This window comes from Telopea speciosissima, chromosome 6, assembly GCF_018873765.1.
Source record: "Telopea speciosissima isolate NSW1024214 ecotype Mountain lineage chromosome 6, Tspe_v1, whole genome shotgun sequence".
NCBI lineage: Eukaryota > Viridiplantae > Streptophyta > Magnoliopsida > Proteales > Proteaceae > Telopea > Telopea speciosissima.
Genome location: NC_057921.1, coordinates 38047350 through 38073637, shown reverse-complemented (window position 1 = coordinate 38073637; position 26288 = coordinate 38047350). Strand labels below are relative to the sequence as shown.

Genomic DNA, 26288 nt, shown 5'->3' with positions numbered 1-26288 from the left:
CATGTGATCTGTAGTTCCGGAATCAATTATCCAGGGATGGGAAGCTACAGAAGCACAATGACCACCAAAAGGGATACCTGACCGGGCAAAATAAGAACCTGAAGGAGCTGAGGAATTGGCAGTAGCAGCGGAAGTAGTAGAGGCCACAACAGCGGAAGACCTGAGTACACGCAGGAAAGCTTGTAGATCATCCTGGGATAGACCAATGTTCGTAGTTGGGGCTGTAGCAATAGATTCAGATTGATGTGCCTTGCTCTTAGGTTTTTTCTTGGCAGTCCGCTTGGCTTCAAAGGCAGCCGGTTTCCCATGAAGCTTCCAGCATTTGTCCTTGGTGTGATAAAGCTAGTGACAGTGGTCACAGGTACTAGGACTGGAAGTAGAACTACCAACAGATAACGTACCAATAGGGGCAGCAGTCTGGAGAGCTGATCTGTCCGAAACAGGAGGATGTAACATAGCAGCCCTGCGGTTTTCTTCTGAAGAGACCAGGGCATAGGATTGTTCAAGTGTGGGAAAAGGTGAATGGCCCAACACCTGAACACGTATCTGGTCATATTCAACATTCAACCCAGCCAAGAAGTCATAAACCCGAATATTGTCAACATGCTTCTTATATGCAACTATGTTGGCAGCGGTATCAGGGTGATAATCTGAAAAATGGCCCAATTGCTGCCAGAGGCTGCGGAGAGTAGTATAATATTTAGACACAGTTAGGTCCCCTTGAGTAGTATGAAGAACCTTCTTGCGAAGCTCATAAACCTGAGCATCATTACCAAGCTGCCCATATGTCTCCTTACATGCTGCCCAAATCTGAGAAGCCGTATCAAGTAAAAGAAAACCCTGTGCAAGATCCGAAGTCATAGAACCAACCAAATAGGACATAAGAAGACCATTGTGGGCTAGCCATTTAGTCCAGGCAGCACCAGGGGTAGTCGGCATAGGAATAATCCCATCAATATAATCAGTGAGGCCACGACCAGCAATAGCAAAAGAGGCTGATCGAGACCATAGAAGATAGTTGCTGCCGTCTAACTTGATAGGATTAGGGTGGAGATCACGAAAATCAGACTTGTCATTGGTAACCTGATCAGATGTGGCAGTGGAGATATCAGTGGAGTCACCCATAGTGCAGAGAGGAGCTGATCAGCAGAGAAAGCCACTGAAGAAGCCAAACAAGGGATGGAAAACACACCACCCAAAAAAGCAGCAGCAAACAAGGAGCCCTCCCCAATATTGATTAAGTTAGGGTTTGGAAGAAACCCAAAAAAAAGCAATCGATGGGGGGAGAGGAAACCAAAACTATGCTGCAGATGAAGCCAGGTGAATCAGTCCAAGAGCCTGCAAGGTATGCCTTTGATGAAGAATAAAACCAAAAACAAACAGCAACTGTAATCAGCCCTAATCCCAATATTGATAAGGCTCGGGGTTTTGTTGTAGGAAAACCCGAAAATAAGAGATCGAGTGGGAGAAGGGGTCTTGATACTAATATGAGGCTGGAAAACAGCAGTCCATTCGCGAAGTGCTCCAATATAGGGAGAAGCAGTCCCAATAAACTCAGGCCTGATCTCAATAAAATATGGAAGCTCCAATTTCCGCAAGAGGGAACCAGCAGCAGCCATCGAACAGGAAAATTAGGTCATGAATTAGGAAAAAAAAGAGGTGAGAAGGGGCAGCAACTAGATCATAAGATCACCTCTATAGTGCTGCCCTTAGAAAAGGAGAAGAAGCAAGGAGAAGGAAGAGAAAAGAGATCGAGAGAAAGGGGAAAGAGAAGAGAACACGATGGGAGGGTGGGAAAAAAAAAATTTAGGTTAGATCAATTCGTAGCTTTGATACCATGTCGAGAGAACAACTAGTTGATTAATGCTTAAGTGATTAATCCTATCACTTAGCCCTTTATTTATAGTAATAGAATCAAAGAGTACAACTCCTAATCAAAGTAGGAATGCTAATACCAGAAATAGAAACAACTAGGAATGCACACTCCTAGTCAAACTAGGAGTGCTCCCCTTATCTATTCTAATAGAGATCGACAAGGGGAAAAATACAGAAATAAAAGGCAAATTACAGAATAAGAAAGTGGGAGATAAAGTGGAAAAAAGGACCAGAATACCCCTACGGTATTTTGGCCCATATATTCTAACAGGAAGACTGTCTTCTTGAAGTCTGTTGATGCATCAAAGCATGTAAAGGATGCATCATACTTGTATAAGCTACTGAGGCAAGTGGTGGAGGAAGATATAGGAGCAAAGAACGTTATTCAAATTGTGACTGATAACGGTTCTAATTTTAAGAAGACTGGAGAGAAATTGATGAACAAGAAGAGTAAGAGGATCCGCCTCTTTTGGATTCCATGTGCAGCCCATTCTATTGATTTAATACTGAAGGACATGGGAAAAAAAGCTTTGGTGGCTGGTGTGGTCAATAGGGCAAAGCAAGTGACCAACTTTGTGTATAACCATGGTTATGCTTTAGCCATGATGAGGGAAAAATGCAAGGGGGATTTAGTAAGGCCTAGTGTCACTCGATTTGCCACTAATTACATTGCATTGAAGAGCTTTCAGACAAAGGTGGTAGGTCTGAGGTCAATGTTTGCAAATGAACAATGATTTACTTTGCAAGGTTCTAGGACAGAAGAAGGGAAGGCAGCACAACAGACCATTGCAAGTGATCAATTTTGGAAGGACTTGTATAAAGTTGTTGCCATATTAGAGCCAGTGGTGGCAGTACTAAGGATGGTTAACACGGAGAAGAAGCCTACCTTGCCCCACATATATGCTGCCCTGGAGAAGATGAAGGAAATGGTCCGAGCTGTAATACCCGAAGTGCTCGGTCATACATTAACATCATTGATGAGCGGTGGGAGAAGCACTTGAGTCATCCATTACATAAAGCTGGTGAGTTCAACACTTCAACATACTTTAAACTTTATATGAGTTTTTACATTTACATATTCAAAACTCAAAAGTATTAAGTCACTAACAAGTTATATTTGTGGTTTCCCCTTGACTAGCCTACTATTTGAATCCAAAGTACCAATACTCGCATAATCTTGGGCTAGACACAGATTTGTTACTGGCAGTTGAAACTGTTATTGAGAAGTTGGAGCCCAATGCCAAGATACAATCTGACTGCAATGATGAGGTGAGAGTATGAGACTTTGGTACTTTGGTAGTAAGTAAAGGAATGCAATTACTAAATAGAAAATACTAATGCCTCTAACAATGTTTGACATTTCAAATGAAAATAGATCAAATTCTTCAGAGAGGCCTCAGCAAGTTTTAGTCCAAAAATTGCAGTGGAGGGTAGACAAAAGTCAGACCCTGGTAGGTGGCAATGTAGCATGACATTACATTTATGAATTATAATTTTATCCCTTTAGAATGCATATATTCTTAATATTCTATGTTTATAATGCAGCTGACTGGTGGGTGCTTCATGGTACAAGTTCACCCAACCTAAGGAAGGTAGCAGTCAAAGTGCTCTCACAAACTTGTTCATCCTTTGGGTGCGAGCGCAACTGGAGTACATTCGCATTGATACACTCAAAGAGGCGGAACAGATTGGGTAGTCAACGACTGGAGCAGCTGGTATATGTGCATTATAATAAGAGACTAAGGATGAGGCACATACGTGAAGAATTTGAGAACAGTGACAAAGATCCCATCGAGCTAGCCAACATATTCCAGGAGGACTCTGATGATGATGAGGATCCCCTATTCCAGTGGGTGAGGGATCGTGGTGCACCAGAGATGGATGAGCCTGGAGGTAGGCCCGACTCCACCATTGCGTCCGTAACCGGTATAGATGTTGACGACTATATGTCGCAAGAGGGGCGTGCACATTCAGAGTCACCGAGACCTTTTGAGGATGCAACAGGAACTGTTCCTGATGATGATGATGTTGGTGGTGGAGATGGTGATGGTGATGACCCTGCTGGCGGTGATGACCCTACTGGTGGTGATGCTGGTGGTAGTGGTGGTGGTGGCATGCAGAGTGGTGGTTATTATGATGATCATCATGAGGGGATGCATGAGCAATACCAGCATGATGTGGGAACGCAGGAAGACCCTGTGCGTTTCACAGGTGAGTCTCAGTTTACACATGCCACACAAGATCAAGACCATGGTGGCTACAGCAAAATGTACAAGAGAAGGACGGGTCGCAAACACAACCAACCTCAGTATGATGACACGAGTATGAACACCATGCTAGCAAGTTTTGGAAGCATGAGTATGGATACTGGTAGTGAGCATCAGTCGTGGCAATCATATCAACCTCATCATCACTATGATTATGGCCAACAGAGCACCGGTTCTGAAAATAGTGCCTATGGTCAGTTTGGCCAGTCAACACATGAGTATGACTATCAAAGCAGTGGGTCTGGCATTGGGTCCAGCATTGAATCCACATTCCCAATCCCATACATTCCTCAATATGACAGTAGCATAAGCAGTGGATCTAACACTTCATGGCAACGGTCTATCGCCACTGTGCAACAGCTATACCCTAGGATAGGGGTCTTGAGATATGTGGATGAGAACTCTTATATGAATGTTGTGGAGAACTATATGCAACAGTGGAGCAACAATATGTCATGGGAAGACTATGTGGGACAAATGGGGAATAAATATGTGATTCAATCTCATTTTATGTGATGATAGTTGTAACTTGTAACATTGTTAAGCTTGAGCAATTTGACGTATCACTTATTCACTTTAACATTTGTAATGCTTATTAAGTTGTTTTCCTATTAATTGAATGTTTTGTTTGAGTCCTACATACATAAATTATGTCATCAATGTATATAGTATGTTATTTTAATACGTCGTCGCCTACCAACTAAGGGTCTGATGTAAAAGTCCTATTTGGACTTGGTTTTTGCAAAATCTGATAATGCCATTGTGTTTAAATGGCCTAAAATAGGCTGTATACCGATTTTCAGACCCAAAAGAGGTCTAAAACCCACCGAGATGGGCTTCCGAGTCGGAACAAAAAAAAAATACACATACTCGCCGAGATCTGGGCGAGATCTCGGCTCAACTCGGTTTTGGGCTGGGCCGAGATGGCTCCGAGACCCGAGTTTTGGAACCTTGGATATCTCGACAAGACCTCGTTCCATGGTTCTGAGTATGGTGGACATGGTATTATAGTGGGCATGGATATGGTCAGTATAGTGGTGTCTCTTCCTTCCCAAGAGTCTAAGGGAGCCATAAAGTGGGTAATCTTTTTTGGAGAGCCTCTTATCATACCCGGCCCCCCATCCATATATGCCCACTCTGCTAAGCAGTTCACATATGCACCATCGTCTTCACAGCCGGGTGTTCTATATCTAAGTTGGGTTACCTTGCATATGTTGAAGATTCCATCTATAGGGCTGTTGTGATGGATTTTGAATTTTCGAGAGACTCTTCAGGAAGAAGATGACATGGAAGTCATATTTCATACAGTCGCCGGGTGTCCTATACCTAAGTTGGGTTACCTTGCATATGTTGAAGATTCCATCTATAGAGCTGTTGTGATGGATTTTGAATTTTTGAGAGATTCTTCAGGAAGAAGATGACATGGACGTCATATTTCATACAGTCCGAGCAACAGTTCTGTCAATCCTAGGGGCAGCATGAATTTACCAGTGACTGACCCTCCCCAGAACAGTATGTGGTATTGATGAATGATGATACATTTGGACAATGGACTGTGGATTCATGTAGGATTGTAATGTTAAATGGTTTCACATTTTGATAATTGTGGAATGCTTGCTAATTTTATGGTTCTTAATTCCTAATGTATATTTTAATTGTTTTGATTGAATTTTGCGTTATCTAGGCCTAAATTATGTGTAAAATAGATTATAGGGGAAAAGATCTCTACTTGATGGTGTTTCCTATGCCCTCTCACAGGGCACCGTGAGATGACACCTCTACCCCTTGGGTAGATACCCAAGCGTGCTCACCCGTTGGCCCAGACGCTTGTGTAGAGACCATGCGACCAAGTAGAGATCTATTGCCCTAGATTATATAAGGGAATGATACAATAGGCTACAATATAAACTAGAATCATTAGGTCTGAGGCCAAACTACCACTTTGGGCTTCACACTTTTCAATCTAATGATTCAAACATATGTATTTATGCTTAAATAGGCAACGCATGCAGTTTCATGCAAAAATTCCAGTGTTTAGGACATGAGAAGGGCATTTCTGTTCATTTTGAAAAAATTTACCAAATATACCCCCATTTCGCTGAAATATTTTGGTCTCGATACCGAGCGAAATGGGTACCCCTGCCAAAATTAAAAACCTTGGACATTGGTACCTTGTGGGGAAAATTCAAAGTAAAGGTATCATAATCCCTTCACAAAAGATTAACACCATCAGAGAATATAGAAATTCCAAATAAACTACCTAAACATCCAAAAAATAATATAAGTTCCTTACCACTAGGAAAGATAAAACCACCTATCAACCTCAGGAAATTGCATATGCAAATATGTTTCCTGCAACAAAAAAAAAAAAAAAAACACAATGAATGTCAAGCATGCAAAACACACAGCACCATGTGGCATAAACATAAAATATAGAATAAAGTTCCACGTCACATTGAAAAAAAGGAAGAAACCCATTGGCACAAGCATCACTTGATGACATCTTGACTTTAGGAATTTCTTTGTCAAGAAAGTTTCCAAAGACATTTGTCAGGCCTCAACAAGAAAAGAGAAATACAGGACTACTATTGTAATAGAGGGAAAAAAAAAACATACATTACATCAAGATCCCCTAATGTTCCCGAAAATTTTAGGTTCCCCTGCTTTCTTTTGTAAGAATTCAACTAAAACTCTTTAGCCATAGAAGACAAGACAAAACAAACAGATAAAACACTTACTGAAATATACTTATTTTTCATTTAGCCCAAATGACCTTTGGAATTGAATGGCAATATCTATACTGTTGACAACAAAACGACAACAACAACAACATAGCCTTATCCCAACTAAATGGGGTCGGACACATGGATCCTTGCTCTCCAATCCGCTCTATTCAAAGTCATACATGATACGAAGCCTAAGCTAAGTATGTCTTTCCTCACCACTTCTCCTATGGTCATTTTAGGCCTGCCCCTGGCTCTTTTAGTTCCTTCAATTTGAATCAAATCACTCCTCCGTATTGGAGCATCCCAAGGCCTCCATTGAACATGGCTATGCCACCTCAAACAACTCTCTTGTAGCTTATCATGAATTGGAGCTACACTTAGTTTATCTATATGACGACTTCTTAACTGCCCAACATTCCACACCATACGTCATAGCCGGTCTTATGATAGTCCTATAAAATTTTCTTTTAGGCTTTAATGTAATATGCCTATCACACACTCTGGATGCACCTTTCCACTTCATCCATCCTTCTAATCCTCTTGGCAACATCAGCCTCAATGCCACCTTATTTATTTACAATTGAGTCTAGATATCTAAAATAATCACTTTGTGGAATCTCCCTCTCCTCAATATTCACCAGCTCATTAACCGTCCTAGTGTGACTAAAGTTACACACCATATATTTCGTCTTAGTTCTACTTTATCTTAAAACCTTTTGATTCCAAGGTTGATCTCCATAACTTTAGCTTGACGTTAATCCTTGCTTTTGTCTCATCCACCAAAACGAATATCATTAGCAAAAAGCATACACCGAGGAACTGTATATTGAATGACTCTGGTTAAGTCATCCATGATAAGCACAAACAAATAAGGGCTTGAGGCTGATCCTTGATGAGACGTCAAATTTAGTTGAAATTGACTGAAGTATACAAGGACATGATATAGTTCCCCCCACTGAAAGCCCAGGAATATTGGAGTGGAGAAAATCCACACAAACCTGTTGTTTGGAGCTTGGACTTCAAAATCTCTGTCTACTGCTCCTATCGTCATGTCCACACTTTTTTAAGGTCATTCAGTTCTTTTTTTTTTTTTTTTAAAATAAATCAATTCTTAATTATTTTGAGTCCCTGTTACTTGGAAGCTTTTGTAGCAGCAATCCTCTAAAAAATTTCCATTCACTGTCTATCTTGCAAACTCTAAACTGCATTGGAGGTACTTTCTGATGAAGGCTCTGAATCTACTTGGCTGACTTATATGATTTTGGTTATACTGTTATAGAGCACCCTCACCCCTGGAGGTGCCCTCGGTAGGATTGCTGACAATTTATCGGTTCATTATTCATTACTTTTGGATTATCTTTATAAGTGTAGGTTCTTTACAATTTACTAGACCCAATTACATGGTTTTTTTTTTTTTTTTTTTTTTTTTGGGTACTTGCCGATTTGTGGTTCCGGATTGAAACCTAGTCCTGATCTTCATCTTTTGAAAACCATGATCAGTGAATACCATAAATAGGCTGCAGCCATTATGCAAAGATGTAATTGAGGTTGATGCCATTAGTCTGGAGCTGATAGAAGAGTACTGTACCCCAAGCTAGTTATGGATATTGAATATTGATAGGAGAATGCAAGCAGAGGTTTACAACAAAAGAAAGGACCTAGTGAATGTTTCTTTTGGTTCTTGCTTGAATGAAGAGGGCATTTATGAACAGTAGTTGTAACAGTGAATAAAAGCCGACTTTGTAAGATGGATGGGAACTCAGTTTGCTCTGATGGTTATCCTACTACTTATCATTAAAGATGTAGGTATTGCTCACACACACCCACACACCAACCCCCCTCCCTCCAAAAAAAAAAGATGTTTAGACACTGGAAAGCAGAATATAATAGGTTAATTTTTAGTTCTCATATTTTGAGGGTCTTTTTTTATCGGAGCTGATGGGAATGGCAAATAAGATCTCACGAGGTCAAAGACCTTTATTATATGTCCAAGAGTAGAACTCTCCTATATACTGATCTGCACAAGTCCCATAAGGGCATTCTTATCCACGGAAGATTGTTTAACTGCTTTTGGCAAACCGGTCTAGTTTGGGTTTTGAAAATTTTAAATGAGCGTCTGCGCTTTCTATCAAGTTAAGTGAGAGTCACCTGACAAAACAGATCTACCTGCAATGTGTCGGACAACTATAAGGGAGGTTGAAAGCATTGCTTAGTTGAGGGTGTTGTTCAAAAATCTTAGGGGTCAATGGGGTAATTTACCCAAAATAAAATATATAAAGTATCAAGAATCTTTATTCATTTAGCACATGGACGAAAAAGTGGCATACAATACAACCTTTTTTCCCCACTTTGGCAAGAATGTGAATAGATAAACAACTGAAAATGGAATGAAAGTTTATTCATTTCATGCATCCTGTAAAAACAACACAAAATTTAACACGTATTATAAGCATGGTTCTCATAGAGAAGCTGTTAACATTTCAAATGACCAGTCATTTATGCCAGTGTTTTGACACTAATACAAGGAGACTATGTGGCAACTTCAGAAATCCTAAATGCAGACATGTCCACCCATTTTGTTTCATATCATCATATAACTTCTAGAAAATTTTAATCTATGTATTCAGTATAAAGGAATGTACATGGAATAGGCACTTTTCTAAATATTAAATATGAAAACCAGAGATAAATGACAAACTATGTCGTGTCTATGCTACAGTTTAGCATATTCTGGATACATATTGAATGAAATTACCAGATTTTTACCTTGTCCAAGAATCAGAATTGCATTGGCAGCAAGAGGAACAATGTCTTGAATCTTTTCACTTGCAAATATTGCTTGAATAGCTAACAGACAAAACAGGAGAAAATTTAGTATAGAAACTGGAAACTAACAATGAAATATATCTTCACTGTGGGAGCTATGACATCGTTTACTTTACTCCCAAAAGTAAATGATGAAAATATGTTTTCAATAGTCTACAACATGATGAAATCTCATTGGAAATAGGAACAAGAATGTTCCATTTGAAAACAACCACATGGAAGTCGGCACTAAGAAATAATTAACTTGGCTCTCCCCAAAGCCAACGATATGTGTATGATAAGTAGACATATAAAGATTAAACAGTTAATTAACTTGACAAGATTGTAGAAACCTGAGATTTGTATTTGTTTTTCTTCAACGTCATTTTTAACATCCTCGTTGGCAGGAATGTCCATGTCAGAAATTGACATCGTGTGCACAGAATGGAATCCATCTGATACCCAAACAGTCTGAGTTCCTGCAAAATGGTGACAACTGTTCTTAAACCTGAAACCATCTAGGAGTTTTTCAAAAAAGAAAGAAACAAGAGTATCATACTCATGGAAATATCAGGAAGAACAGCTAGCATTTGGACTTTCATGGAATGATTTAAATGCCTCATGTGACCTTTGATTTCTGATCCAAGGACTGTATTGTACAGCCAAAGGAGGTGTAAATCTCCAACCATATCCAAGATTAGAAACTTATTTGGGGATAATGCATGGATGTAAGCTGCTTTTACTGGCATCGAGAATAATGTAGTAGATTTCGAGCTTTGGACTTCTGGATCCTTAAATGACACAAAGCATGTGCCACATTCACTTGAGTCCTGTTTTACTTTCACAGTCCTAAGCTTTGCTGCAAGTCAGTTAAAGGCATAGTAAGCTATCCTATCCAACACCAAAGTAAGCACTAAGAAACAACAGCATAAGCAATTTTTAGTTGAATCTACAAATTATAAGCACACATGAAGAAATTCTCATGACAGTAAAATGCTGAAATTTAAGGAAGATGGAATGTAAGTTTGCTACATACATATCTGATACCTGTCTGCAAACTGAGGATCAACTTTAACAAAGAAAAAATATATATACATATACGATCCGCAACTTTTTTCTAATAGGAATTTCACATCAAGTGGCAACCCTAAAATTTAACTTGTTGGAACACACTGATTTCAGTATGCAGTATAGCCTGAGAATTACATAAAAAACAATATGCTATTATCAAATTACAGATTACAAAACTGCCAATAATAGTACATGATGGATAAAAGATATATGAGAGTATAGTTTATTAACTATACATGGTAAATGCAAAACAGAACCTGGCAAATCAACAACAATACATGAGAAATGAAATAAAAAAAATGGTTACAGGGGAGAATTACACAAGCTATGATCAATGGCAGTTTCTATTCTTTGTTCTTTCCCTTTCTCTTTGATGAATAAAAAATTTTATGGTAAATGAGACCTCGGGTACCCTACTTTTAGTGAAACTATACGCTGGGCACCCAACGTTTGATAAATCACATTTGAGGTACCATTTTAAAAATTCCAATTTTACCTTCCTTACCACTCCCTCCTCCCTCCCATGCACCCCCACCACACATTCCCCTGCAAAACTGCCGCCATCACCAGATTCACCACTCCTCCCTCTCCCACTCCCTCTTCCCTCCCCTGCAACCTCACCCCACCATGGTCCCTTGCCCCCAACTCACCCCCTTGCAACCACACCCACCCCAATCATCTTCTCCGTGCACCCAACACCTCCACACAACCACCTACTGCAACAACCCACCCCTTGTCTAGTCGTGGTGCCCGCCTAGCCCCACCCCTCACCCTGCTCCCCATGCACCTCACCCCACCCCTTGCTTCCCCGCCACACCATGCAACCCGCCCAGCCCAGCCCAGCCCAGCCCAGCCCACCCCACCCCATCCATGCTTCCCCGCCCTCCCCTGTAACCCCATCCCACCCTTCCCCTTGTACTTCTTCCTACAACCACAGCCGCCCACTCTTCTTCTTCTCCCAAACCACTTCACCTGCCCCTCCCCCTACTGCAACCCAACCCACCACCATGCTGGCCCCCCACCACCCAAACCCCCATCCCCGCCCACTCTTCTTCTTCTCCCAAACCACTTCACCCGCCCCTCCCCCTACTGCAACCCAACCCACCACCATGCTGGCCCCCCACCACCCAAACCCCCATCCCAGCCCACCGCGACCTGCAAATCCTACCTACCACTTCCTGCAGCCAAACCCGCCCCCTCTTCTTCTTTTAAACCACCCCAATTGCCCCTACCTCCTGCTGCAATCCAACCCACCACCATGCCGGCCCCCACCACCCAAAACCCCCTTCCCAGCTTAACTGCAACCTGCAAATCCCACCCATCACCCGCCTCCACCTACCCTTACCCCTGCTGCTTCCCAACCCTGTTTGAATCCTCCCAACCCACCAACCAAGGAACACCATAACCCTGCCCATCGCATTTCCTCCCCCTTCTTAGTATCTCCCTCACACCCACCACCACCACCACCTGTAACACTGCCACCTTCCTTGCTACCACTCGCCTCTGTTCCTTCATCAAACCTCAACACCACCACATCCTCAGGTGTTGCAGCCTCCGCACCTACAAAACCAAATCCCCACAGACCCAGGCAGTCTGCAAACTCACCTCCACCCCGCGACATACTTTTCTTGTGTTCCCTTTGTTTAATCCGCCTCTGTTCTCCCATGACATTTGCAATAAATTTTAGTGATTAGTAATTACTAATTAGTGATGTTACCATCTACTTGTGTCTCTTTCATACAGAGGTCAGAGAGAAAGAGAGAGAAGGGAGATTGGAATTTGACATGGGTGGGTGGACTACGGGGAGTGGTGGGGGCAGTGGGAATGCAAGTGAGTCGCTCTTAGGTTGCATTCTAATCACAAATGTAGGGTGGGGGATGTGGAGGGTGTGGGCTGGGGGTTGCAGACAAAGTAGGGTGGGTAGGGCGGGTAGGAAATGGGGTGGGGCAGGGTTGAAGGGGAGGGGATGGGAGAGTGAGAGTGAGAGTGAGAGTGGGAGTGGGAGAGGGAAGGGGTGGTGGTGGCAGTGGTGGTGGTGGAGATGGTGCAGGGCAAGTTTGCAAGGGAAGGGTGGGGTGGGGTTGCAAGGGAGGGAGAAGGTAGTGGGTAGGGGAATGGGTATAGTAAGGGTAAAATTGGAGTTGCCAAAAATTTAGGAACCTTAAACACCATATCATGTAAAGTGAGGTACCTCAAATACCATATCATGAAATGTGAGGTACCTTAAATGATAAGGTTCCAAATGTAGGGTACCTACATATAATTTCACCAAACATTGGGTACCCTAACTGTCATTTACCCAAAATTTTATTAAAAAAGGGAGAGCAATATGCGTAATGGTGTTAGGGTTGATAATAGATATTGATTTGCTGATTTCAGAGAAGTATTAATGTTGTAATATGGGTACAAGGGTAGAATTGTTTTATAGGGGTATTTTGGTCTTGTACTCATTCTAGAATATTCTTCTACATATTATAAATAAAGCTGGCCTGTGTTACATAGGACACAAGTCATTCTACCAATCCCGAGATTGATTTCATCATGGTATCAAAGCCAAGAGAAATCAACCTAGAGTTTCGTGCTATCATGATTGAGAACACCATCACCGCCGCCGCCATTCCTCACCAAATCGCAGCGCCACCACCACCGTAGCACCACCACTTCCGCCTCTCTCTCTCACTCACTCACAACCTCCTCTCGACTCACCCTCTCTCTCTCGCGACTCTCCTTCTCTCGCAAGACTACCGTCACTCTTCCACCTCTCCACACCTTTCCGCCTTCACCTCTCCACACCACTTCCGCTACCGTAGGGGTTTTTTTTACTCCTTGGTTTTCTCTTTCGTTCTCCCTTGGTGGTGAGTGTACCCCACCAAGGGTCTTTTTCCTTCCTCTATTATGAGTTAAATCTCCTTTTTTTGGAGTTTTTTAATGTGGTGATTTTTATTAAGTGCGATTTGTGAGTTTGCCTCTTCATCAGCAGCCATGTCTGACAACAAAAATTCAGCCATCTCTTCTGGACAAGGAGGGTCCTCTGTGCATCGTAAGAAGGATTTCCCTACGTTCCAGACTAACTCTGTCAAACTTGATGGGAACAATTATCTCATGTGGTCGAGGTCTGTTTCGCTTGTTGTTGGTTCCCGTGGTTTGATAGGACATCTGGCTGGTAAATCTGTCCGTCCTACTGCTGTAGGTAAGGCCCAGGATAAATGGGACATCGATGAGTGTCTTGTGATGTCTTTTCTTCTCAGTTCTATTGAACCTTCAATCTCCCAAAGCTATCTTCTACTGGAGAATGCAGCCATTGTATGGAGTATTGCCAAAGAAACCTACTCTAAGGTTGGTAATGCTGCCCAGTGCTATGAACTCCATAGGAAGATTCATAAGATGGAACAAAAGGATTTTACTCTCAGCCAGTACTATAATACCATGAGGGGTATTTGGCAGACTATGGATTTTTATGGGAAATTTACTGCTACATGCCAGGCTAACACTATAGCTTATCGCAAGTGGGAAGAAAACCTTCGGGTTTATGATTTTTTGGCCGGGCTGGAGTATGACCAGATCCGTTCTCATGTGTTGAATAAGGATCCCTTTCCTACTCTTGAACAAGCCTATGCAATTGTGGCTTCAGAAGAAAGCCGGCGAGAAGCTATGGTTCATCCTCCGCCTATAGAGCATGCTGCTCTTTATACAACCCCTACCAAGGGTGTATTAGCCTCTACCCCTGGGTTTAATGGGGCTCCTGTTCGTGGTACTGCTCAGCCTGGTAAATCTCCTATGAAGTGTGACTACTGTGGAAAGGAACGCCATACCAAGGATCGGTGTTGGAAGCTACATGGTCGACCACCAAAATCCTGTGGGCATGGCCAGCCACGGTCTGGAGGAAGTGCTGCCCATCAGTCTGTAACTGAAGATGATTCGTCTCATACACCTTTCTCTACAGATGAGCTGGGTCACATACGTCGTTTGATGTCTAGGCTGGAAACTACTACTTCAGCACCTTCGGCCCATGCCAGTGTTGCCTCTGCCCCTACTACCCCTTCTCCTCCTGTTCATCATGATCGAATAAAGCATGTGGAGATAGTCCGTCATTTCATCAAGGAGAAGATCAACAGTGGTCAGATGTGCATTACTTTTGTTCCTTCGGATGATCAGCTTGCTGATGTTCTTACCAAGGGATTAACTACTAAGTTATTTAGTTCTATTGTTAGCAAGTTGGGCATGATTAATATCTATGCACCAACTTGAGGGGGAGTGTTGTAATATGGGTACAAGGGTAGAATTGTCTTATAGGGGTATTTTGGTCTTGTACTCATTCTAGAATATTCTTCTACATATTATAAATAAAGCTGGCCTGTGTCACATAGGACACAAGTCATTCTCCCAATTCCCGAGATTGGTTTCATCAATTAAGTTGATGTCAGCAAACCAAAAGGGTGGGGGCAGAAATCGGCAGCAAGGATAGGTGTAAATGTGTAATAGGGTAAAATTAGGGTTAAGGTTGAGAAGAGGAAAAATAGGTTTCCTATGGTTCGGGTGGCAGAACCAACCTAAATTTGGGTCGAGTTCACTAATGGGGAAGTAGGCACAACCAAAATTTGGGAGAATTCCCACAGTTGGTTTTGGCTGGGTTTGATGGAGGTTGTCTAGAAGGGAGGAAAAGAATGGCTAGAGTTTGTAGATTCAGACTTACTTCTTGGAGAGGAAGGACCTTGATAACAGAATGCTTGTCAGTAGAATGGTAATGGAGACGTAACGAAGAACCAAACGATCCACGTGGGCTTCCCACTGCAAGGTGGCAATCAGATCAAACACCGATTCCTTCTGTCTTGATCAAATACAAGACAAATATTTTCAGCAAAGAAGACAAAGTTGCAGAGCTACAGCTTCAAGTTGTTTTTCTAAAATTCTGTGAGGTAAAAAAGAGCCCAACAAACTGATTTTATTTATAAGGCCTAAAGGCCAGCTGTCCTAGCCACACTACGGGACTGAAGTCACCCTAGCCGACTCATACTAACATAACACTCCCTCTCTTATGCGTGGAGAGGGGTGGACCCAATTTACATTGCTTAAAAGTTTTAAAAAAAAAAAAAAAAGGGCATACCTAGTGCACAAGGCGCCCGCCACTGCAGGGTCTGCGGAGGGTCATAGTGTACGCAGCCTTACCCCTGCTTTTGCAGAGAGGCTGTTTCCAGAATTGCTTAAAAGTAAATAAAAAGCAAATAAAAGAAACTACAAAAATCACTAAAATTGAACCACTGGTTGGACCCGTTTGGACCTGGTTCACTTTAAGAATAAAAGACTTCAAAATAAAACTAAGTAAGAAGCTATAATAGTAAACTAAAGACTAAACAGCTACTTGGACTTCTTCTTCTTCTTACGGATGTATGTCTTCAGATCTGCATCACACATAGAGCAAGAATGTCAAAGAGGCAAGGCAGGGCTGTCCAAGCAAAGGAAAGAAAATGAGAAAGTACACCACCAGACCACCTTAATTGCAAATACAATGTGGGAAGAGGACCAATTCTAAACTCAACTAAGCCTCTTATCCCAGAAGCACACACGTCCTTCCTCACCACTTCAACACAGCTCATCGCCGGACTTCCCCTCATCATTTTTACCACCTTAATTTGAGCCGTATAACCCCTTCTTACTGGTGCGTTTGCTGGTCCTGGTTTCACTTCTCCAAACCATCTAAATTGACCTTCCCTCGTCTGTTTTTCACCTGTTGGTGCAACTATTAAGTTTCCTTGAATGTGTTCATTTTTATCTCTTATCATTTCTACACTCACTAGTCTAAACATCTCCATCTCTCAACTCATGTTACGTATATGCTATTCTGACTTCTGAGATACTCTCTCCATTGCTCTAGAACATCTCTGAGAGTATTAACAGATGAAAGCATCAAATAGAAAAGGGTATTCAAAAAAAAAAGATTAGGGATCTCTAGAATCAATTGAAACAGTCTCCAAGGACAACTCTTCCCCAAATTGAACCAACCAATAACAATAATTTTATTTTCCCTCACCCAACAAACTAAGAACTCCAAGGAAGTGAGTGCCCCTGCTTGAGACCTAATAACAGAGCTCCCCCCTTCCCCCAAGCTCAAAGTTTGTTTTCAGTTGTCCAGAACACCCACCAACAGAAAATGTTTAGGAAGAAAGGGCAATTGTCCCACTTTATCTTCATATTTCCTGGAATTTACATGCCAGGCATATTTTTTTCACTGTCAATTCTTTTTCGCCTTGGACGTTATTTTATTTTATTTTTTTCTTCTTCTGTCCAATTTAACAAATGTCCTCAAACACAATTCATTTTTCTACATTTCTTCCAATATCTTGCCAACTGAGCCTAGCCCAACAAAAATGCACCACTCTAGTGAGTCCCCAAAAAAATCTGCACTGCAAAATATCCTTAACACTTTAACCACAAAATTCCTCAATAAACTGCCATAGTGTGATGAAGCTCAAATTGGGTGGGGCCCACAGCTTGGTAATCAGTTCATTTTAGTAAAAAGCAAGATAAAGAGAAACACTTCTGTAAAACCTAACACGATGCAGAGAAAAATGGAAATCGCAAACACAATCACACAATGCACACAAGGATTTACGTGGTTCGGCAAGGTTGCCTACGTCCACAGTGAGATGAGATCTGTTTCACTATCAATGGAGAATAGGGTTACAATCGCTCATTCTTCACACCTCTCTTAGATTTTACAATACAGAGAAAGAACTCACGCTACAGATTTATAGCGAAACCCTATACAGGAAATTTACCGAAATACACATATAGTCCTTAAAAAATTCTCCTCGGGAGCTCCCGCTCCCGAACCCCCTCCGTACCCCGCGATAGTCTGAAGCGGGTCCAACGAGTGAATCACGTAGTCCATCATCAGAAGTCAAGACACCAAAACCTCAACACACTTCAACAAATTCCCATCATGTATGTCGATTCCATGGACTTCCATGATGTTTCCAAGATTTAGATGGAATTTCATAAACATGCATAAAATATTTCCATTGTCACAGGAACAACCAAAACCATAGCAGAATATATGTTTAGAAGCTTAACTAGCTGAAACCTAATCAACTGCCCCAAGGTAAAGTTGGTATATAATCATTGCTAGACAGACTTGACCCAGGTGAATTACTTAAGTGTTATTAACTACTTTATATATAACACCAAGAAGTTTTTCTCTTTCTCAACTCCTAGATATTATAGGACCAAGAAGATGTACTGCAAATATTTTTCTTTGTAAAAGGGCTAACCTTATTAATTCCAACAGCTTCAAGTTCTCACAAGTTGAATGTTTATCATTTATTGCGCATAAATAGATTATTAAATTGACAATCTACTATATAAAGTAAATTTTTTGCATCATTGAACAATGTATATTCAGTTTTGGTTGCCTCATCCATGACTTGCCTTAGAGACTACAGCACCCACACAGTGCCCAACTGCCTCTAAATTGTTCGTTCATTTCATCATGGTCAAAACATAGAACATAGTTACGCAAGATGGATTGAATAAATGAAGGGGAAGTAATGACAAGCATTTCAAATTTACCAGAATCACGATGCGCCTCAGCCTTAGCATACCCATTAGTTGAGACTGTGGTTCCTTCCTGCTCGGCACTGTTACCATCAGTACCACTAACCAAATGCTTCGAATACATAGTCTTTGTACTATACAGATCATTAATTCCGTTAATTGTCTGAATTGACCCATTCGGCAAATCCAGCTTTCTGTCCCGTCTGCGCGCAAGTTCCTGCTGCCTGTGAACCCGTCCTTTAACAAGGGGCCTCAATGGGAACACCCTAACACCATTGTCTTCTCCAAGAAGCAAAAACCCAAACAAAATAGTCATCGAACAAATCGGCAAAGTACAGTCAATAACAGCACACTTCACCAAGTGCACGCCCACCCCATCATCCTCATCCCCAATCATCTTAGCTGCAAAAACAAAAATTTTACGAGCAGACACCGAATGCAATGCGAAAACATTAACCGAGCCGGCTAACTTAACCGAAAACCCATGTGACAGATCAACGACAACACCTAATCTATGATCACAGCTGAGGCCGCTCCGACTGCAACTCACTTGAGTTTTGGCGAATGATGCCTGGTTCTTCCTGAGGATCCAGGACCGGAGAAGAATCGATGAGCCACCGCTATGAGGGCCGGCGACGATGAAAAGGACACGACCGTCGGTGGAATTAGGGCTTGCATGGAGGCGGACGAAGCAGGCGGAAGTGGAGGGAGAGGGGATTAGGGTTGAGGGAGGAAAGGAAGGAGAAGGAGACGAGGTGAAGATAGGAGGAGAAGGGAGAAGAAGAAATGAGGAATCGGAATACATCAAGGCGAGAGACTGAGAGATTGGTTCAAAGAGAAGAGAATTTATCTCCAACGAAGAAGAAGGGTGAGCACGGAGGGGAAGGTTGAGCTTGCAAGCCTGAGTCATAACCATCACCACTACCACCACCACTTCCTAAAAACGAACGACTTGGGCCTAAACCATCTTCTCTGTTCTCTCTGCGTTTCCTGAAAGTTTCCCGTCAATGGCGTCTGAGAAGGCAAGATCTTATAAAAATAACGTCTTTATCTGGTCGCATTTCGCAATGGGGAAAAATTTTTTATTTTTGTTTTTCAAAGTGATGGTGTCTTGAACTCTTGCTTGAATAGTTGAATCTGGAAATTCTAATCCGGAATCTTTATATTCGGTCAAAACCGTCGGATTAGAATCTTTCCATTGTGAGAGGTAGTTGTGTGCTGTCCCGCTAATTGCTTTGACCTGGGTCTCCCACGAACAAGGATGAAGCCCTTGTGTATACTGTCGGATTAGAATGTTTCCCATCACGGAAAGGAGTAAAATTGAACTTGATCAAGATCCTTATCTATTTTCATTATATTTAGGGTAATTTACATATATCACCCCTGAGGTTTGACGAAAGGATAATTTTATCCCCCAGTTTTAGAAAATTCTACGTACCTTCTGAAGTTTACAAATTGTAACAAATAAGCCCAATCCGTCACTTCATGACTAATAGTGTTAAAAATAAGAGGTGAATTGATAAAATTACCCTTGCAAAAAAACAAACAACCCTACAACTCATCTGCCCCAAATCCATTGAAAAAGATGAATTACAGGTTTCAAAACCTTTTTCAAACCCTTGAGGAATTTAAGGTTTCAAATTGGGAAAAAATCCCAAATGGTAATAGAACCTGGGCATTTCTCCATAAACCCTTTCACCAAATTTTTGTTCAACCACCATGATCAAGGGTTTTGAAACAATTTGAAACCCTATCATTTGGGAGGGCATGCATTTTTTGGGTTAGGACGACGAAAGTCACGACCTTAGCGAAGAAGACGACATCCATTAGTTAGGGTTCAATTTGGTTTAGGGAGTAAGAGAGCTTAGAGTTCAAAAGTAGAGAAATCGTGGATCAGTTCGGTGGAGGAGATTAGGGTTTAGGGAGTAAAAGAGCTCTCCCAACCCAAACCCTCTCTGTTCTTCTGATCACTTCTCATCATCCTCTACCAGAAGCCGCAGCTTAGGACCCCTGAATTATGATCAAATTACACACGTCTTCTTTTTTCTTTGAGGAGGTTTCAGAATACTTCTTCTTCTCCCTTTTGATTTTGTCAAATTCTAATTGAATTATAATCTTGCAGGATATCAAACCTCTGTTTTACTTCAAAAATGTTGGCGGTAGATTTCATGTTTTGTCAGGTATGTGTTGGTGGAAAGAGAATCGATTAATATCCTTTTGGATTATGAAATTGATTTTTTTTTTTAAATTAGTGTTTCTTCTTCTTCGTCTTGATCGAAGAAATTCTTTCGCAGTTTGTCTCCGAATCCATGGCTACAGCGAATTGTGGCGATACAAAAATATAAACCGGAGGTTGCCGAGACGACTCAGAAGCGGTTGGTTCTTAAGATGAACGCTATTGCCGCAATCCTCACCGCCGTTATTATTGGTGTCGCAACTCGTCTCGTTGGAAAGAAATTTAAATTCCTACGCACAAATGGGGATTTATTCGTTGTCGCAAAGGCTTTGGCATAAGAGAACTCCAACAAACTCAAATCAGTTTCAGAAGTACCACCTAAGACAAGAAAATTCCCCAAAATAGGAGTGCTGATAGTATTTTCAAATCAGGGTACCGCAAGGGGCAATATGACAACCAAAACTGGGGTTCCATTAGGTGTTGATCTTTAACAATCCGACAAGAAAACCTCATACACACAGAATATATCAGCAGAAAACTCCATGTGCGGAGAGGAGATAACATCATGATTAAATCCTTGTTTTCAAATTGATGCAATGGCCGCACACCACCATGAAAACCCTAAAAGAGACTCTCAAAACATGGGAGAGATGAAACAATTCCAAACACTCATCTAAGAACCAGAGAACCCATATAGATCTCTCAATTATTTAAGAACAAATTAAAGAATAAAAGATCATATACATATATAGCCACACAGATTTGGGGTCTAAAATACAAGTAATCATGAAAATAATACTAAGGAAAATAGCTAATTACAGTGCTCAAATCCCAAATTGAAACTAGGATTGTTTAAAATAACCATTCCCCGCAGTAGAATTTTCTTCCGGGGGAGTTATTGGTGGCTGAGGCTGTGATCCGCTTGACGAAGGTGATGGTTCAGCGCCGGCAAGTCAGTCGGAGAGAGCAGCCAAGAATCGGCGTACACTGAGAGAGCAAGTAGGTCTGAAACTAAGGGAGCGAGGAGGGACGTTATTGGAGAACATGGAGGATGATTTGGAGAGGAAGAAGTAGACCAGCGCTTGAACAAATGCGAACATCCCAATCTTCAGAAGTATCTCTCCCAAGCTACTGCTTTCGATCATCATTTCTAATTCTAAATCTATTAAGGAAAAGCAATGAAACCCAGAAGATGAAGATGCTGAACAATTGAAGAAGATGAAGAGGTTTGAAACCCGATTTGGGGAAGATGAGTTGCAGGTTTTTTTTTTTCTTTCTTTTTTTGCAAGGGTAATTTTGTCAGTTCACCTCTTATTTTTAACATTATTAGTCATGAACTGACGAAATGGGTTTATTTATTACTATTTGCAAACCTCAGGGGATACGCAGAATTTTTCAAAACTGGGGGGTAAAATGATCCTTTTGTCAAACTTTAGGGGTGATATGTGTAAATTACCCTTATATTTATTGGGACAGGGATAAGCACACCACCCATGTGCAATAAGCTAAGCTAGTGGATGGCACCAATGGATGCACAGGAATAACTTATCTTACAAGGGGGGCAAGATCATTTGAATGGAATGGGGAAGAGGTGGGGGAAGAGAGAGAGAGACAGTGGGCATTAGCTTACGGTACATTGGTGGTGTGTCCAACTTTTTTTCATATTTATAATATGGAAAGCAGTTTTCTGTCCGTGAGTGTGGCCTACGCCAACACTCCCATGTGCCTATATCTCACCTCCTCAAAACAAGGGGACAAAAGTGTCTTCTCATATCGGGAGGAGAGAGATAGACTCATGGGAGTGCTGCCATAGGCCACATTCCCGTACAAAGTTCTTTTTCCCTTATAATATAATTGTTGTAAAGTAGTTTTTTGTCCAGGAGTGTGGCTTATGCCAACCCACCCATGTGTCTATCTCTCACCTTCTCAAAACAAAGGGGTTGAGTAAGGATGTCAATTTGGGATCAGAATTGGGAATCGTCCCGCTAAAACCCGATACTGGACCGTCCCATTAATAAACGGGATGGTACTGGGATCTGATTTTGGTGCCGAATAATAAATGGGACGGGACGGTTCTGGGACGGGATTCCCAATGGGACCAGTACCGAAATATCGATTAGGTACCAGATGGGACCAGAACTATCAATACCCCTTTAAAGGGTATATTTCATGTTCTTTTAGTCAAGCTTTATAGCTGGAGTTTGATGTATTTGAGAGACATTTTCTCTTAAGGAGGTTTTAGCTGATAGACCTTCGGTTCTATTTCTATAAATTTGTTTTGTGATAGCATTAAAATTGTATATGGACTTGTTTATTTCATCCTTGTTAATTCTTAGTCGTCGTTTTGAAAATTAAGGTTATACGTGATCTGAAGAAGTAAAACCATGAAATTCAATTCATCATGGTTTCGTATTCTAAATTACTTTCAAAAGTAAGGAATGCCTTAGATCTCATAATAGTGAAAAGACCCACAACACTACTAATTAAACCATCTCATTAGAAACCATTAAAGTTCTTTCTCCCTTTTCCTATCAGGCTTAGAACCGTTTAGGAACCGGTACCGTCCCATCCCATTGATAATTGGGACCGGGACCTAGATTTGGTCCCATTAACTAAATGGGACGGTATTGGGACTGACACCTTTGGTACTGGTACCGGTATAAACCCGTCCCGAGTACCAGGAACTGTCCCATTTGACACACTTAGGGTAGAGGTATCTTTACATATGGGATGGAAAAAAATAGATCGACTCATGGGAGTGCCAACGTAGACCACACTCCTAGACAGAGTGTTTTTTTTCCCATATTTGTTGCATGTTGAAGGAAAGATGGGTTCGAGTTAAATTTTTACCCTCGAAGACTCCATGGATAGCCACCTGATTATAAAGAACACAATTTGGGTTGATCGTATGTCAAATTTTGTGACATTCAATCAAATAACTTTTCACATATTGGCATTTTTTTCTTGTATTTTTAATCATCCATTTATTTATCCTAAAATAATGAATTTACAAAATTTCCTATCGCCATTGGTCAACTCTAGTTGATTTCAAATTTGATCGATAAAATATCACGGGACCTACTTGCACACAAAATTGGGCCCTAACAAAACTACACGTGACAAATATTAGGTCCAACTACAAAATGGTTCCCCAAGGTTTGACTTTGGTGAATTATTGAAGAAGAATTTACCCAAAAAAACAAAAAAAAATTATTGAAGAAGAATTCAGGCAAACAACTGATAGCTCAGTTTGTTGGCTTGTCTTCGCTTCTTTTGGCCTTGGTTCAACAATTTGAACCATCCAGGAGAAATCGCAAAAATTACCCTAAAAATTACCAAAAAGCCATGGTAGTGTAGAGAAATCAGTCCATTTTCATGGTTGGGTGATTTTCAATGTAAAAACCCCTATATTAGAAAATGATTTGTGCAGGACATACATAGAACCTAAGAGGGGGTGAATTGAGAAGTGCCGAATAAAATTCCAATACAAAGTTCCTTCCAATCCTCGTATATATGCGTACTTAAATCTCCAAACAAATGTTGGTAAACACACAATAAAAATAGTAATGGAGATGAAGAGATAGCACACACAAGATTTACGGTGATTCGGCACAGCCTCACTATCGTTCTACATCTACTCCCAAAACCATCATCGTTAAGGAATTCTCAATCTCCTTACACACAGATCTGGGCTTCAATACCCTAGATCAGCAATCTCCATTTAAAGGAGGACGCGGCACCTTTACAATCTTCGTTTAAGAGGGAGCGACACCTATCACACTCTTCTTGCAAAGTAAGAGAAACACTCACCATAGAATCAGTGTCTCAATACCTGTCACTAACCCAATCACTAAAAGATGACCACAATGGCCAAAATGCCAAACACAATCGCTACAAGAAAAGGGTCAATTACGACGTTAATTTTACGATGGAATTTTTTTTCGTTGTAAAAAGTATTATTTACAACAAAAATATAAATCCATGGTTAAAAGTACCTTCTTTAATGACGGTATTATATATCCATCAGGAATATTTAAATTATTATGATGGAAATAAAATGTCATGGTTAAAAGTCATATTTTTAATGATAGTATTTTATTGCCGTAGTTAATTACACTTAAAACGACGAAAATAATATTTCGTTGTGAAAATTTTATTTTTTAAGACGGAATATTTATACCGTCGTATTAGGGTCATAAATGGGACGGGTTTTGTATACATCGTATCTGATTTTTGTAATCAATTTCCCCCTAGTGTTTGATTTCTTTTCCCACATTATGTTTTTCATTTCCTGCGAACAAATGCTAAGACCCTCTCGATTTATCTTCTGATTTTCCTTGTTTTTTTCCTTTATTCGTCTATCTTTCTGTCTCACTCTCACCCAAGCTACGAACTCCTCTCATCTCTCTCATTCTCTCCATAGGAATGCCTCTCATCTCTCTCCCTCTCTCGCCCTCCCCTTTAATCTTTCACTTGTCTCTCTCTCTTGCCCTCGATCTTTCACCGATCCCTCTCGCCCTACAAACTCCTCTCATCTCTCTAGCCCTCTCAATATCTCTGTTATCAGATATCTTTCTGTTATCCTCTCTCTCTCTCTCTCTCTCCCTTTCTCTTTGTGGGTTTCCAACAGTTTTTTGAGGAGAATAGCTTAGAGAATACAAAAGAGGCTCTGGGATTGCTTTCTAGAGGTAAAATTTCTTTTAGTATACTTTGCATTGAGCAATCTAGGTTTATTGTTACCTTCTTTGTAACAATTTGTTTGATTCTTTCTTCTATTCATTGAGTTTTTCCCCTGGAGCATGCAAGTTTAGATTATAGACTTTGCATTAATGCAGGATTGATTATTTATGTATTATTTTTTCATTTTCCCTTATTCATTTACTTTGCCTTTTGGTTTGTTGTCCATATTGAATTGAGGTATGAGTTGTTTTTAAACATTCAGTTTTGGAAATTATCAGCAACATAGACATCCTACAAATTTCATTTTCATCTAGTCTTATTGTCGATGAAAAGTATTTTGTTGAGTTATCTGAAATATTGATGTAGGGAACTAGATTTTATAAACTCTGCATCATGACTGTGTGGTGGATGGCTATGAAGATTTGTATATTTTTTTGTGGCATCATATTTCGTCCAGTTCTTGTTTCTTGTAGTTTGTCTCTTATGGAAAAGGCCAGGACTATGTCTAAGGGATGATACTTGTAAATAAAATATATTGATGGAGTTTAGGGTAGACCAACTGACCAAGGGCTTGCTATTTTCTAAAGGCCAACATCGTCTTGTCATTGAACCTCCTTTGTTCTATCCATTAGTTAACTTTTTTTTTTTTGGTGTACTTTTGGTTAGGTTATTATTATTATATTTTTTGGTAAAGGGGGAATTTACTGAAGGGGAAGCACGGAAGCAGTGGCATCATTCACACAGAGATCATGAAGCCACTGGATGGAATCTGGCCAATCTGTCACACACGCCAAAGACAGAGCCTTCCTTTTTGGTTAGGTTAGGTTATTAACAGGTGTGCATATGTGGTAATGAACTCAAAATGCATAATCATATCAAATCTTTTTGCAGTAAAGAATACAACACTAAGAACATGGTGAGTGGTAGAAAAGAGTTACAAAATAACCATATGAATTTTCTAGAAGCTCTCTTAATTTGCTTCCTTTGGCTCTGTCATAATTGTTTGGATCATTCTAGAGATACTCTATGACCCTTGCTGGGATATTTCAGATTTTATAGAATTTAGTTCACTTTCTTGCATTGTCTTGTAATTTTCCTCCCTTTTATTGGAAACAACCTCTTTGCGAAAGCAGGGGT

The 26288-nt window shown here is 40.8% G+C and overlaps 1 protein-coding gene across 5 annotated transcripts in view; it reads right to left on the bottom strand.

The window, feature by feature from the left end:
* LOC122664593 overlaps positions 1-19321 on the bottom strand; it is a 51836-nt gene extending 32515 nt beyond the window's left edge. For all 5 annotated transcript variants that reach the window (XM_043860483.1, XM_043860480.1, XM_043860484.1 and 2 more), the window contains exons 1-5: positions 18311-19321; positions 10233-10532; positions 10027-10152; positions 9635-9715; positions 6436-6494 (exon numbers count right to left, since the gene is read on the bottom strand). In XM_043860483.1, coding sequence (XP_043716418.1) covers positions 6466-6494; positions 9635-9715; positions 10027-10152; positions 10233-10532; positions 18311-19211 — 1437 coding nt within the window. In that variant the 5' untranslated portion in view covers positions 19212-19321 and the 3' untranslated portion in view covers positions 6436-6465. The remainder of the gene's footprint in view (positions 1-6435; positions 6495-9634; positions 9716-10026; positions 10153-10232; positions 10533-18310) is intronic.
* Positions 19322-26288: the final 6967 nt, after the last annotated feature.